Source organism: Pristis pectinata, chromosome 18 (genome assembly GCF_009764475.1).
Source record: "Pristis pectinata isolate sPriPec2 chromosome 18, sPriPec2.1.pri, whole genome shotgun sequence".
NCBI classification, from domain to species: domain Eukaryota; kingdom Metazoa; phylum Chordata; class Chondrichthyes; order Rhinopristiformes; family Pristidae; genus Pristis; species Pristis pectinata.
The window spans coordinates 3,207,972-3,224,351 of NC_067422.1; the positions used below are offsets into that span (position 1 = coordinate 3,207,972).

Genomic DNA, 16,380 nt, shown 5'->3' on the forward strand with positions numbered 1-16,380 from the left:
TAATGTGCCTGAGAGGTGTCCAGGTGGATCAGGAGTACTGAAGACGGGTGAAGGAATCCACAGTTTGGGATGAAGTCTCCTGGCACAGAGATGGAGGAACAGTTCAACGGCACGTTGAGCTCAAATTCATTGAGATGGGGCTGTAGGGCAATGGAGCCAAAGCGTCTGCCGAGGACTGACTGTTCTGGATCAGAAGGGATGGTGAAAAATGGCAAGGTGGGGGAGTGGGGGGGGGGGGGGGCCGGGGGTGAGAGAAGAGATGTGATCTGAGGAAAGTGAAAGAGGAGAAAGTTCCAGAGGATTGTTGGAATGCAAAAACTGCTGGAGTTTGCCATCTTTGACATCTAGAAGGAAGGGGAAGAGTCATCTATTGTAGCGCCAATGCAGCAAAGAGTAGGGGACGAGGCCAGAGATGTTAAACCACTGCTCCCCTGCTCCCAGGAACAGGCCAATGGTTCTAATTCTGTGCTTTGGAGTGATTCAGAGGACGATCAGGAGCAGCTTTGGAGTGATTCAGAGGACGATCAGGAGCAGCTTTGGAGTGATTCAGAGGACGATCAGGAGCAGCTTTGGAGTGATTCAGAGGACGATCAGGAGCAGCGGAGTACCCAGGTAAAAGATACATGGGGTCACAGAGACAGTGTGCAAGGTCCAAACAGACAACATCCAAGGTCAGGATTGAACCTAGGTCAATGGAGCTCGGAGACAGCAGCTCCACTGGCTGCATCATTGTACCGCCCCACAGCTGGTCCTCCTGGGCTGCTTATTCTCTCCTTGCAAACTGGTTTCCTTGGTTATTGTCTTGAGCTGTAAGCAGCTGCAGCTGGTAGACTGGGAAAACTCTCCTCCCTCTGGTTTGAACCAGTGGGACAGCTCCCCTCTCTCACTAATCAGGGAGTAGTCTCAGGACCCAGGATATTCAAATACTGCAACTGGGGAATAAAATATCATTAACAGCTAAGAGCAGATGGTTGTGGAAATCAGGAAGTAGGAAACAGAGCAAAGGGGCAGGCAAATAAAGAGCTGTGGATAAGGAAGGTCCAGTGATGTGGGATACCAGCACATAATCAGGGCACACAAGAGACTGCAGATGATGGAATCTGGAGCAAAAAAAAAGTTGCTGGAGGTACTCAGCAGGTCTGGCACAGCATCTGTAGAGGGAAATGGACAGTCGATGTTTTGGATCGACACTTCATCTTGACTGCTCCCAGATGAAGTCCAGATTCAGATTAGTTTGTCATATACACCAGGGTACAATGAAATTCCTTGCCCGCATATAGATATGTCAGTGATAATAAATCTGATTCTGAGTAAGCCATATACATGGTAATAATAAATACAACAAATACAGTGATGAGCGCAAAATAACAGATTGATTGGCCTGAAACACCGACTGTGCACTTCCCTCCACAGATGCTGGCTGACCTGCTGAGTTCCTCCAGTGCCTCATTTTTCTGCTACATAAACAGGCCAATGGTAGGCAATCGCTCAGGTAGGCCAAGAGGTGGAGAAGAGAACAGGGAATCTAAGGGGAAATGAAGTGCAGGTGGCAGACAACAGCCTGGGGACATTGTAGAGGAAAAGTCATTTGGATTGCAGCCAAGTAAAAGTGAGATCCAATTAACACCTTAACACCCTTGTAATCTTTTACTGTCTGGGGAGAGACAAACTCCCTGCCCATTGTTGACTGAAGTCTAAGCTTAGATTCAGTTATCAATACATTAGAAAAGTGCAGTTGCTAGTTGGGGCAGAATCTGTGGCATGGGAGAAGTTTCCTTGGCCGTCAGCATCGATGAGCATGGTCGATCCTCTGTGACCCAAAAGCATTTTTCTGTTCACTGGTCATGGCCCATTAACATTGACCAAAAGGCAGGGCTGCCTGCCACAAACTTAACTGCCCATTCTGAATTGCATAAAGGCAAAGAATAGCTGAGGGATTCAGACTCAGAAGGTCCACTGAGTGAAATGATTCAAGTCGGCAAGTCAAGCCAAGCTTATTCTCATATGCACAAATATGGTACGGTACAGGTACAATGAAAATCTTGCTTATAGGTCGGTGCAGTTGACTTTAATGACCTCAAGTTGGAGTGAGAGCATTCAACCACCCATGCCAGAAATGTGTATGTGGACTTCAAGCACAGGCAACTTCCTTGTGACAGAATGTCTCATCACCTGCAACTTCAGACAAGCATCAATTCCTGCTGGTGAAAAGGACCTTTCCTGTCAGATCCTGAAAGTGAAGCCAGTGCATCATTGTCAACACTTGCTGCCTCGAGGCAGCTGGGCTCGGAATGAGACAAATTATCCATCTATTTCTGGACTGCACATTAGCTAGGCCGTGGGAAGAGATACAGTGGTCTTCATCACCCCAAACATCTGCAATGCACAGGATTTCATGCTGGACCGACTGTCATCAAACAAACAGAATGCTGGAAACCACCGGCAGATCAGGCAGCATCTTAGAAAGAGAAAGGTTTCAGACCCAAGACCCTTCAGAGTTCTAATGAAAGACCTCAGACCTGAAGCTTTAACTCCATTCCTCTCTCCACAGATGCTGCCTGACCTGCTGAGTGCTTCCAACATTTTCTGGTTTTATTTCAGATTTCCAGCATCTGAAGTTTTTTGGCTTTTCAGACTGTTCTTAGAGATTCACAACAAGACAAGCATCACCCATTGCTGGAAAGCTATCAACTCTATGAAAGATGCACTCTCATCTTCCCAAACTCCCTGGATTCCCAGCACAAGGAGCTGTCCACAACCAAATGATGCAGACTGGCACACTGAGGTCCAGGACTACATGCTGTGAGACAAGCTGAGGGTTGGTGTAGCAGCCTTTAAAGTTCGATGGGAAAAGGTCACCATGTTGGGGTCTCCTGTCATTGCAGAAAGTGGGGCTGGAACCTGTGTAGAAACCCTTTGGACTGTACACAAAGGAAAACTGATGTCATAGAGCTCTGGGTCTGTACTTGGAGGATAAGGAGGGGATCTCATTGAAACCTACTGGATACTGCAAGACCTGGATAGAGTGGACATGGGGAGGACATTTCCATTAGTAGGAGAGCCCAGGATCCGAGAGCACAGCCTCAGAATAAAGGGACGTCCCTTTAGAACTGAGATGAGATGGTATTTCTTCAGCCAGACGATGGTGAATCTGTGGAATTTGTTGCCACAGAGGGCTGTGGAGGCCAAGTCACTGTGCGCATTTAAAGCAGAGATTGATAGGCTCTTGATTGGTCAGGGGGTTAAGGATTACGAGGACAAGGCAGGAGAATGGCATTGAAAAATAAATCAGCCATGATTGAATGGCAGAGCAGACTCAATGGGCCAAATGGCCTAATTCTGCTCCTACATCTTATGGTCTTACAGCATGGAAACAGGCCCTTTGGCCCAACTCATCCATGCCAACCAAGATGTCCATCTAAGCTAGTCCCATTTGCCTACATTTGTCCCATATCTCTCTTTTAAAAAAATGACAATGTAAATAGAACGACTTGGTGGGTACTGAAAATGGTGACATATGAATGTCCTATGTTAACATTTGCAAATGAGAGATTTCTTTTCAATTTGAGAAAAGACTGTCTGGTGACAGATCACGGGTAGATTCAATGATAGTTTTCTGGTGCTGACAACCAAGCTAACAGTGAAAATACACCCTGCCACAGCTAGCAACTATTGCCCATTATATTGATATCTGCACAACCATAAACGACAGGAGGTCTCATAACCCAAGACAACTGAGATATTATCTTACTGTAGTCCTGCTTTGTTTTCTTCACCTTACAGTATTCAGTCATTTGTCTGTGCATTACCCAGCCCCAACCTACATGGCAGAGGAGATGTTACAGAAATTCACAAGATGTGAATTCACAAATGGATCAAACGTGCCCCAAATGCAGCTGTTTGAGAAACTTCAAATTCAAAACGTGCAAGTCGCAACTTCCTGACTTCAATTCCTTTTGAAAGTTTCTCAGCATGATGCAAGAGTTGAACTGTAGCAAAAAAAAACGGTGTAAATCTGCATTTTGTTAAAGCCCTTGTAGGATCTTATGTTCATGCACAAAGCACCAAAATAGTGTATTTCCATTTCAAATCTGGGTACAAGAGAAGGTTCTTAGTCACAATTATGACAGCACTCTACACGAACTTAAAAGTACTTTAAATTTGAAACAGAAGAATTGTGAAATACACACACACATTCAATCTACAAATAAAAAACATGCTTGTATCTCACACTGTTCACACTCTCCAATGACAAAAAGTTGGACAGGCTAGAAATTAGAAGAAAGAATAGGGGACTGGATTCAAATGTATAAGATCTTGAGGGGTCTTGACAGGGGGTGTGGAGGATGTTTCCTCTGGGAGAATCTACAACTAGGGAACATTGTTTAAAAATAAGGCGTTGCCATTTATGACAGATGACATGAGAATTTTTTTCCTCTGAGGATTGTGAGTCTTTGGAACACTCTTCCTCGAAATTACATAGCACAGCAGACTCCAAGAGCTCAGTGGCCCACTCCCAATTTGTATGTTTGTCTGTAACCAAAAGCTTTATGAGCTAACAAAGAACTTATAAAGAGCAGTTTACAGTACTATTATAATACTGTGAACATAGAAGCCAATTTACAATTGCAAGCTCCTGCAAACAGCAATGAGATAATGACCATACAAGATTGTTTTGGTGAAAACACTGAATTGTTTTCAGTGAAACAAATAATGGCCAGGACACAACGGAGAGTTGTCTTGCACTTCCTTGAGCAGTAGAAATAAGATCTTTTAGCTCTACTAGGGAGATCACCAGATATTCCACCCCTGATATTGGAACATGATGTTAGTAAGCTATCTTTATTAGTCAAATGTACATCAAAACAGACAGTGAAATGCATCTTTTGCGTGGAGTGTTCTGGGGCAGCCCACAAGCGTCACCATGCTTCTGACACCAACATAGCATGCCCACGACGTCCTAGCCTATACGTCTTTGGAATGTGGGAGGAAACCGGAGCATCCGGAGGAAACCCAGGCAGACACAGGGAGAACATACAATCTCTTTACAGACAGTGGCCGTAATTGAACCTGGGTCACTGTCACTGTGATAGTATTACGCTAACCGCTACACTACCGTGCCAGCCCTGGAAAGCCAGTCGTGTCAACTAATAGCTTTCAAACTAGTTGTCTTTACTGCACATTCAACACATGCATTTTTTGTTTCGTCATCTCAATCTAATTATAGTTTGTTAAACTGTACAACACTAGACCTAAAGTCCACTGAAAACTAAGCCAATTTAAAATGCAATTTTCTTCCCAATTATCTTAAACCATGGAGAGTTACCTTGCACTTCCTTGAGTGGTAGAAATAAGATCTTTTAGGTCTACTAGGGAAATCTAAGCCTACCCTTTGAAGTTCCAGGCTGTGCATCAATTCTCAGGATCTCAAAAACAACGGAGTGTGGATATAAATAACCAAGTGGACAGCATGGCGGTGCAGCATTTAGTGCTGCTGTCTTACAGCTCCAGGGACCTGGGGTTAATCCCAATCTCCAGTGCTGTGTGAAGTTTGCATGTTCTCTCTGGGATTCTGCCAGGTGCTCCACTTTCTGCCTACATCCCAAAGACGAGCTTGTAAATCATCTTTTAGTGTAGGATAGTGGCAAAAAGAATCATAGGGGAGTTGACGGGTACGTGTATGAGAGAATAAGTTGCAGGAGTACAGAGAAATGAGAGAAGAAATGGGACTGACGAAATTGCTTCCCTGGGAGGGAGCCATAGACCTGATGGGCTGAATGGCCGACTACTGTGCTGATAGAAATAACTAAGATATAAAGTACATTTCTGCTCACCAAAAGCTACACACATTGCTCCATTATTAAGAAGTCCCATTACATTCAACTTCAGTACTCATAATCCGACTTAGAAGTTGGATGTTCAAGCAGAACTGGAACGTGCAATCTAGACCAACGCTTTTGTCAAAGCCTTTGCTTTGAGAATGGGCTGTTAAACTGATGTGTCAGCTATCCGCCTATTTAGAGGGAAGCAAATGATGCCAAACTGTGAAGGCAACTATAGTGTTCCCTTTGGACTACAAACAGTGTTCATTCTTCAATAAAGCCCAGCAAAATAAACTCATCCTAAATCACGTGACATCCAACATCTAGAAGAATAAGGGCAAGACGTGTGCAGAAACACCAACATTTTGAAGCTCTCCCTAAATCACACACAATCCTGATTAAGAAACAACAATGAGTCTCAATCACTGCTGGTTCAAAGATGACAACATGTCATGTAAACACTCTGAACTCTGAATGCAAACTAAAATACAATAGTGAAAAGAGGTTGCCAAAATATTTACACTTCTTAAAAACTTGGAAGCCCACAAGTTACTGCAGTTGAGTATCATTGGAAATAGCTTGAAGCAGACTGCAATAGTTCAACAAGATCCACTCAAAGAGTAACTTGGGATGGCCAACAAATGCTGGCCTTGTTAGCTATACCCATGGCCCATAAACAAACACAAGATTAAATGGCCAATTATCTCATGGTTATTTGCTGAATATTGTTGACTATGGCTCCTATACAACAGTTGACATTATGATTCAATGGCTGTGAAGTCGTTTGGAACACCCTGAGGAGGCCATGTACATTGGTTAAATGAGAGTTCCTCCTTACTGAATGGAGGCATTATTGCTTCCAAAAGAAGAAAAGTGACTGACCTGATTCCTCGCCTGGTTCAGGCCCTGTAGTCGTTGTTCCAATTCACCTTTGTAATTCTTTGCTGCCTCAATACTCTCCTTGGCTTCCTTAAGTAGCTCAGCCTGAATTTCAATTTCCATCATTATGATCTTCCTCTAAGCACAACAGCGAAACAAAAGCAAGAGAAATTATTAGCTCCACAGATGAATAATGGCGAGTTCAGATTTAAAGTCAACTTTTTATTCCACTTGCCATTCCAACAAAAGTTCCCTAGCCCGAAACATTAACTGCCTTTCCCTCCACAGATGTTACTTGACCCACACAACATTTCCAGCATTTCATCGATAGCTCAAACATTTACTTAATTCTTAATCAGTGGAGAAATTGATGGGTTATGACGATTAAATCTCTCAGGTTATTAAGGCAGTGCCTAGCTGTAGTATGAATACAGACCTGCAAACACAATTATATTTTAAAACGTTCTAAACAAGCCACAAGCCACATATTTTTTCACGTATGAATAAGATTCTGATTATCTAACGACTGCCTGGATTAAATACATGTTGTCACAATGCTGAAAATAAATCTCAATTATCTCAAACCACAACTTAGAAAACAAATCTGTAGTCACGAGTTTATTGATCTGCAAGAGCAGACATCCCGCATCAATACAGATCTAAAACAATCAAACTGCTGCCAAGCAGTGGATCAGTCCTGATCCTATAACCACTCAAGAGCAACAAAGACAATTGCAGGGCAATTTAGAGAGTTAAATAAATGAAGAGGTAGGGAGAACCATGTTGCACAGAGAAAGAAAATTAGGGAAGGACACTAAAACAAAATCGACACGTGGGGAGGGGAGAACAGATATGCTGAAGAGGCAAATGGAAAAGGGATGGGATTATTACGCAAGAAAATAGGAACAGGAGTAGGCCATCATGACCCTCAAGCCTGCCCCGCCATTCAATATGATCTTGGCAGATCTATGCTGGCTTCAACTATTCTTCTGTGCCAGTTCCCCATAACCTTCAAATTTCAAATATTTATCATCTCCACCATAAAAATATCTAATGATCTGGATTCCATCGCCCTAGGGGACAGAAAATTCCAGAGATTTACCGCCTTCACAGCATGGTGCGGAGGCTCCAATGCACATGATCACAAGAATCTGCAGAGGGTTGTCAACTCAGCCAGCTCCATCGCAGGCACAACCCTCCCCACCATCGAGGACATCCTCAAGAGGCAGTGCCTCAAGGCAGCATCTGTCACTAAGGACCCTCACCATCTGGGACATGCCCTCTTCTCATTACTACCATCAGGGAAGAGGTACAAGACCCTCACTCAACGATTCAGGAACAGCTTCTTCCCCTCCACCTTCAGATTTCTGAACAGTCCATCAACACTACCTCATTATTCCTTTTTTTGAGCTATTTATTTTTGTAATTTATATTAATTTTGTGTCTTTGCACTGTACTACTGCCGCAAAACAACAAATTTCACGTCATACAAGTCAGTGGTGATAAGTCTGACTCTGATACCATCAGAAGAAACTTTGATGCATCTCAGTTTTAAATGCCTGGCCCCTTATTTTGTAGCTATGCCCCTTGTTGTTGACTCTCCCACTGGTGAAAACACTCCAACATCTACCCTGTCAAACTCCCTTAGTATCTTGCACATTTGAATAAGGTCACTTCTCATTCTTCTAAACTCCAAATAATACAGGAAGGTCAGAGAAGGACATTAAAACAGGGAAGGAATTAAAAACTTGGGTGGGACACAATATTTGAGGGCCAGACTGACTCCCAAAATCTCTGCTGTGAAATTTAACTGTTCAGCCTCAGTTGAAGCCAACACCTACACTGGCTGCGATTTTCTCTGCTAGACTTCATTGTTTAGGAACATGTATGAATAGTGACCAATATGCCAAGGTTCTGCTAGCTGCTGACACTGGAAAAACTATATCCCAAGATGTTCTAACTCAAGGCCAAAGTATACAAGCAGATTTGCATCATATATTCACAAGTAACCTTGCTCAGTGAGCCAAGAAGAAATCATGAGGGAGGGGCTGAGGCAAACAAAATTCAATCTGGAGGCAGCCACATGACTAGTATCACCCAAGCTCCGAGAGTTCAGAATTCTTTCTTCAGTACAATGTCAATCCACACAGCAACTGATATGACTGATATTCAGCCCTACTCTCCCTACAAACACAATAAAGCAGTATTTCTCACTGTACTTAGATACTGTGGTACCACAGTGAAGACCAGATTCTCGGTTATTTCCACAATCGACACCACAAATCCCAGTTGATGGTTTTATTCTTGGTTGAAATTGACAAAAAAAATTCTTAGGAAGTGACATTCATTTGATTACAATGCAAAACCCAGCAGCCATAATTACATAATCTCTCTCAAAATACAGGTTACTCAAAAGATCACATGGCTATTCCTCTGGGTCAGATACAAGTTGACATTTGTGCTTTCCTTGAAACAATATTGAAATATATCAAGGATCATGCCATGCATTGAAAAACGACTCCACTCAAGTATTATGAATTGATAGTAACACAGCGACAGGCAGCCGTGTAGAGAGCTACACTGAACCAGAGGGACATATGGACAGAATCGGGCAGAGAAGGGCAGACAACCAGGGAGAGAGCAATTGATAGTTAAGGGACTTTGAGAGTTAATTGTGAAGTCATTACAAGTCTCTGCAGCAAATTCATCTAGATCTTTTGTATGATTCATTAGTACAATTACCTGAACATAATACTGAGAGAAAGGGAAGGGATTTTCAGTGTATCAGGAACACACTAGAAATTGAAGCATATTTGAATATTTACTGTGCATTGCAAAAGGTTCATCTGAAAACACAACAAACAGTACAAGCTGCAAATATTTGGTATGTATTTTGGAGGTGATCTAATGTGTTTAAATGATAATGAGTTAGATACAGATTAACAGCACTATCACAGGCCATTTTCTAGACCTTGCCCAAAAAATTTCAATTACACACACCTCAGCACAAAACATTGACAATTCCTCTCCCCCCCCCCCCCCCCACAGAGCTCCTCCAGCAGTTTTTTTAAACCTCTGATGCTCATTACCTATAAAAAGCATACTTTGATGAAGATTTTTGGATAATGGTCTAAATGAAATTTATTAGATTGACTTAGATTTGTTGTTAGGCAAAAGTTTTAAGGGAGATGGAGCAACAGCGGATAAATGAAACTGAGGTATGAATCAGCCATGACCCAACTGAATAGTGAAACAAGCTCTAAGGTAAATGGAAATCAAAAAAAAACTGGGAATCTTAAACCGAGAAAACATTTCTGGAAGCACTCTGGTTCTTCTTTCCATGGATGCTGCCTGACATAGGAGGTCAACAGTCCTTCACTCCGGAGTTTGAGCTCAAAATCTAGAGTTACAGTTGAGTGCAATACTGAAAGAATATTACATTGTTGAAGGTGCTAACTTCTGGACAAAAGTTTGCCACTGTGTCCTACCAGCATTTATCCCTCAACCAATGTCATTGAACAGGTTATGAAGTTGCCATCACTTACCACAAAAGGACCAACCCTTGAAAAAATACTTAATTGATTAAAGTATTTTGGGACGACTTGAGGTCCTAAAGATACCCAATAAGTAGAAATACATTATTAACCAGTCATGATCTAACAGAAATGTAGGCGAGCCTGTTTCACTACTCGAAGCTGTTAGAACAGAAGCCAGACTTGCATTTTTATAGCACTTTTCACATACCCTTCAAGACAGCTTAAAGCAGTTTGAAGCCAGTGGAGTACTTTGAAGTCTACTCACTGTTGTAAAACAAGTTTTTTTAAAAACCAGCCTCCCTCCAAACTCTGAGAACATACACAATTACCACATAGCACAAAAACAGAACGCTGGAAGAACTCAGCGGGTTAAGCAGCATCAATGGAGGCAAAAGGTTTAAGTCGATGTTTCGGGTCACAACCCTGCATCAGAACTCATTCTGCTGACAAAACTGAAATACAACAGTCTTAGTTACACATTAGTTGCCTGCTACAAGAACAGCTCTACCAAATCTTCTTTCCAAACCCAGGGTCAACTCAAAGACACAGCAGCTTGTACTACAAGTTGTGCATAGTGTTGAGTTTTGAAGTCTCAATATTGGAGGGTAATAGCCACAACATTACAACGAATGCCATCCAAACTCCCAAAGATGAACATATGTATTGAAAACTGATCAAATACTGCAAAAGACAGAATTCTGAGCCATTCCTTTTATTTCTTGGTATGGGATTTCATTTACTTGCATAATATGGACAATTATGTACAGATTAAAAGTACTCCTGCCAGAAAAGATTGCACTTAAAAAAACATGTAAACCTGTAATTTGGAGTAAAAAAGAAATGCAGACAAAGCAAGAATCATGTGTAGTGGATGATTTTGACCAAATGACACATAATCAGATGTCACAGTTGATGATACATTTGACTTTTGACTTTTTCCAAAAGCAGTCAAGCATGACAGGTGTCAAAAGTAAAGCTGCACATACACACAAGGTTAACAATTTCCTTCAAGATAAAAGTAATCTATGATATGCAGGCCAAATGCTCTGTGGAGGTCTGGCAGAAGGGGTGTGTGCCCCCAGTGCACGCATACACTGAAGCAGAACATGGTCTCCAGTTCTCTCGGACCTTCTTGCCATTGGAGCAAGACCATGCTCTGTCAAGTCAAAATGGTAGCTGGTGTGCAACAGTCACCCCACATTAAAAGAATTCACACACTGGCCTTGCACACACTCTTCAGAACTGGAGTAGAAGCAAGTCATTCTCAACTCAGAGAGACTGCCTAAGATGACTCATCTAAACAGGATATGGGGCGCATTATACGAGGAGACAATAAGAAAAAGCAGAAAACATCTTCCTGATCCCACTCAAATCAGCTCCTTTGAATTCTAGATGCCAGAGGTGAAAACAGCTGAGGCAGAGTCAGAAATATACAGCAGAGAAACAGGCCCCTCAGCCCAACTCGTCTATGCTGACTAAGATGCTTCTCTATGTTAGTCCCATATTCCTCTAAACCTTTCCTATCCATGCATCTGTACAAATATCTGTTAAACATTGTAATTGTACTTGCCTCTATTACCTCCTCTGGCAGCTTGTTCCATATACCCACCCTGTGTGAAAAACTTGCCCCTCAGATCTCCTTTAAATCTTTTCCCTCTCACCTTTAACCTGTGCCCTCTAGTTTTAGACTCCCCTACCCTGAGAAAAAGCCTCTCATGATTTTATAAAACTCTACAACGTCACCTGCAGCATCCTGTGCTCCAGGGAAACAGTCAGCTTATCCAATTGCTCCTTATAATTCAAGCCCACCATTCCAAGCACCAATCTCTGCAGCACAGCACTGGTCACAGGCCTCCAATCCGAAAAAAAAACAACCCTCCACTACCACCCTCTGTCTCCGACCATCAATCTAATGTTGTATCTAATTTGCTTGCTCACCCTGGATCCCATGTGTTCTAAGCTTCTAGACCAGTCAGCCATGCAGGACCTTGTCAAAGGCCTTGCTAAAGTCCACATAGACAACATCTACTGCCCTGCCCTCATCAATCCTCTCGGTCACCTCCTCAAAAAACTCAATCAAATTCTTAAGATACGATTTCCCACGCACAAAGCCATGCTAACCATCCACAATCAGTCCTCATCTTTCCAAATGTAAATAAACTCTGTCCCTAAGAATCCCTTCAATAACTTTCCCGCACTGATGCAAGGCTCACAGGGCTGTAGTTCCCTGGCTTGTCCCCGCTGTACTTAAATGAAGGCACATTCACTATCTTCTAGTACCTCACTTGTGGCTAACGATGATACAAAAATCTCTGCCAAGGCCCCAACAATCTCTTCCCTTGCTTCCCATAACATCACAGGATATACCTGGTCAGGCTCAATGGATTCATCCACCTTTATGCGTTTCAAGACCTCCAACATCTCTTCCTTTGTAATGTCAATATGCTCCAGGATATCACTGTTCCCTCTCCTGAACTCACTAGCTTCCATGTCCTTCTCTATGGTAAATACAGACAAGTACTTACTTAAGACCTCATCCATTTCCCATGGCTCCATGCATAGATTACCACACTGATCCTCAAGGGGACCTACTGTCCTGAGCTACCCTTTTGCTCTTAATATCTTTTATTCCCTTCAAGGGACTCGCTTGATCCCAGCTGCCTATACCTGTCATGCAAGATGAGATATCTTTATTAGTCACATGTACATCAAAACACACAGTGAAATGCATCTTTGCATAGAGTGTTCTGGGGGCAGCCCGCAAGTGTTGCCATGCTTCCAGCGCCAACATAGCATGCCCACAACTTCCTAACCTGTACATCTTTGGAATGTGAGAGGAACCAGAGCACCCAGAGGAAACCCACACAGTCACAGGGAGAACGTACAAACTCCTTACAGACAGCGGCCGGAATTGAACCCAGGTGGCTGGTGCTGTAATAGCGTCACGCTAACCGCTGCACTACCATGCCTCCTTTTCCTGAACAGACCCTTAATATGGCTCATCAACCAAGGTTCCCTAATTTTGCCAGCCTTGTCCTTCATTCTAACAGGAACATGCTGGCTCCAAACTCTCCCCATCTCACTTTTAAAAGCCCTCCCATCACCTGCAAACAGCCTCTCCCAATCAACTTTTGAGTGTACCAATCTGATGCCATCGAAATTAGCCTACCCTCAATTTAGGACTTTAACTTGAGGACCATTCCTACCTTTTTCCATAACTATCTTGAAACTAATAGAATTATGATCACTGGCCCCAAAGTGCTCCACCCACCCCTGACACGTCAACCACTTGCCCAGCCTCATTTCCGAAAAGGTTGTACCACCCTCTCTCTAGTAGGGCCATCTACATGCTGCTTCAGAAAACTTTCCTGGACACACTCAACAAATTCTGCCCCATCCAATCCCTTAGCACTAAGGCAGTTGTAGTCAATATTAGTGAAGTTAAAAATCACCTATGACTACAACCCTATTATTTCTACACCCATTTCCCTCCATATTTTAAGATTAAGATTTCTTTATTAGTCACATGTACATCGAAACAAACAGTACATCTTTTGCGTAGAGTGTTCTGGGGCAGCCTGCAAGTGTCACCACGCTTCCGGCGCCAACATAGCATGCCCACAACTTCCTAACCTGTACATCTTTGGAATGTGGGAGGAAACCGGAGCGCCCGGAGGAAGCCCACGCAGACACGGAGAGAACGTACTGACTCATTACAGACAGTGGCCGGAATTGAACCCAGGTCACTGGTGCTGGAATAGCGTTACACTAACCACTACACTACCGTTATTTGCTCTTCTAATTCCCACTGACTACTGGGGGAGGGAGGACAATCCCATCAAAGTCATCACCCCTTTCTTATTTCTAAGTTCTATGCAGATCTACAAGGATGCTGCCTGGTTTAGAGAGTATGCTTATGAGGAGAGACTAAGGGAGCTAGGGCTTTACTCTTTGGAGAGGAGGAGGATGAGAGGAGACGTGATAGAGGTGTACAAAATATTAAGAGGAATAGTGAGAGTGGACAGACAGCACCTCTTTCCCAGGGCACCAATGCTCAATACAAGAGGGCATGGCTTTAAAGTAATGGGTGGGAAGTTCAAGGGAGATATCAGAGGAAGGTTTCTTACCCAGAGAGTGGTTGGGGCATGGAATGCGCTGCCTGGGGCAGTGGTGGAGGCAGGTACACTGGTCAAATTCAAGAGATTACTAGATAGGCATATGGAGGAATATGTCGGAGGAAGGGGTTAGATAGTCTTAGGTGAGGTTTAAAGGTCGGCACAACATTGTGGGCCAAAGGGCCTGCATTGTACTGTACTGTTCTATGTTCTAGATGTTCACATGGCCTCACTGGCTGATCCCCCACTCCTCTAAGGACTGCGATGATGTTCTCCCTAATCAATAGTGCAACTCCCCCTCCTCTCTTCCCTCCACCTCTATCACAGCAAAAGCAATGATACCCTGGAACATTGGGCTGTCAGTCCTGTCCATCCCATGTTTCCATAATAACTATAATATCACAATCCCAGTTGCCAACCCATGCCACGTTCATTTGCCTCACCCACGAGGTTTCTTCCATTACAGTAAAAGAAGTTCAGCCTATTGAACCTTCCACGCTCCCTGTCCTGCCCCTGCCCAGCGTACTTGCTTGCTTTAACCTCTGTATTTGCTTCAACTTTCTCTTCTGTCACCCTGTTACTTTGGGTCCCATATCAGGTACATGGCAAACCAAGAACTTTGAAAGAAAAATTCTCATGAATCAACTGTGGGCAACACAGAAGATGAGCTCATAAACGCTGGAAACTAGGTCACCCAAGAATGTAGGATGCTGGGCCAACCACAAGAAGTTTCTCCTCCATTGAAGAGAACAATCAGAATAGCACAGTATTAAAAGAAAACAGGAAATAAGAGTGCAGAGCCAAAAATTAACTGTGCAAGCAGCTTTGGAACAGCACAGAAGCACCAAAGAATATCGGAATTCTGAAATGATAAAACAAGAAAATGCTGGAAATGTTCAGCAACACAGGATGCATCTTTGGACAGAGAAACAGTTAAATGTTTCAAGTCAAAGACCTTTTATTAGAACCATACTTCAGAATTTGATCAAAGGTTCTCAACTTGAAATGCTAACTCCGCAGCCTGACTGGCTGAGTATTTCCAGCAGCTTCTGGGGATGGGGGAAGGGAGAGGAGGCATTGCAGTGGGACGGTGGCAGGGACAAAATAGACAGAACTATCATGTCACTTCACAGGTTAATAGATTATACAGATCAATGGAGTACTTTAGGAATAGTCCCCCACAACACCCAACTACCAGGATAACAAACCAAGAAGCACAAGAGCAAACAGAACCACACTGACATTCATTGATTGTCACTCAATCCACAGCTTGGAAACATCAGACTCATTTATTCAAGACCATACCCCTACGATGTTACCGTAATTCATGTTTAAATAAAGTAATTTACTTTAAATGAAAAAGATCAGGGTTACAGCTAAAAGTGTTAATAAACCATCTAATTACCTCCCTCACAATGATTTGACTCTGCCCTTAGTGAAATCCCAAAGTCACAACATCTAGTGGGGGACTTCAACTCAAAGTGGGGCAGAACATGAGGTACAGACAGCTAACCTCTAATACCGTGGCACAGGAAATATAAATGAAAATAGGCAGGGAGCACAAGCTATATTGCTAACAGGAGCTTCGAGTAATCAAAGCTACCCTTTTGAATAAAACAGGCTATGAAGGTGTCCTGGAGACATTGAAGGTCAGGGTATTGGCACCAGTTGATTCGGGTCATCACTACTCTTAGCAGCATCCTCAAAATATGTAGCTACCACAGGAATAACTGACACAGACAACTCCCTAGTGTGCAAAGTCAGGATGTATCCCTTGAAACTTCCCCCCCCCCCCACTCAAAGCAGAAAGGCCACCACGCCACACATCAACATCAGCCATACTTCTTACCCCAGCAAGAACAAATATTTCCTCCATTCCATTCAGCAAGTGTTCTCCAGCACTCAGAAGACAGAAGTGAATTGGAATATAATTTGACCATCACTTACAAGACTATTATCAAAATATGGAAAACAGGAATATGAAATGTTCTTTGATAAGAACACAAAATACTCATGCTGCATCTGTAT

The 16,380-nt window shown here is 43.0% G+C and overlaps 1 protein-coding gene across 2 annotated transcripts in view; it reads right to left on the reverse strand.

Moving 5' to 3' along the window:
• crlf3 (cytokine receptor-like factor 3) overlaps window positions 1-16,380 on the reverse strand; it is a 61,065-nt gene that overhangs the window by 31,774 nt on the left and 12,911 nt on the right. For both annotated transcript variants that reach the window (XM_052032961.1, XM_052032962.1), the window contains exon 2: window positions 6,705-6,839. In XM_052032961.1, the coding sequence (XP_051888921.1) occupies window positions 6,705-6,827 (123 nt within the window). In that variant the 5' untranslated portion in view covers window positions 6,828-6,839. The remainder of the gene's footprint in view (window positions 1-6,704; window positions 6,840-16,380) is intronic.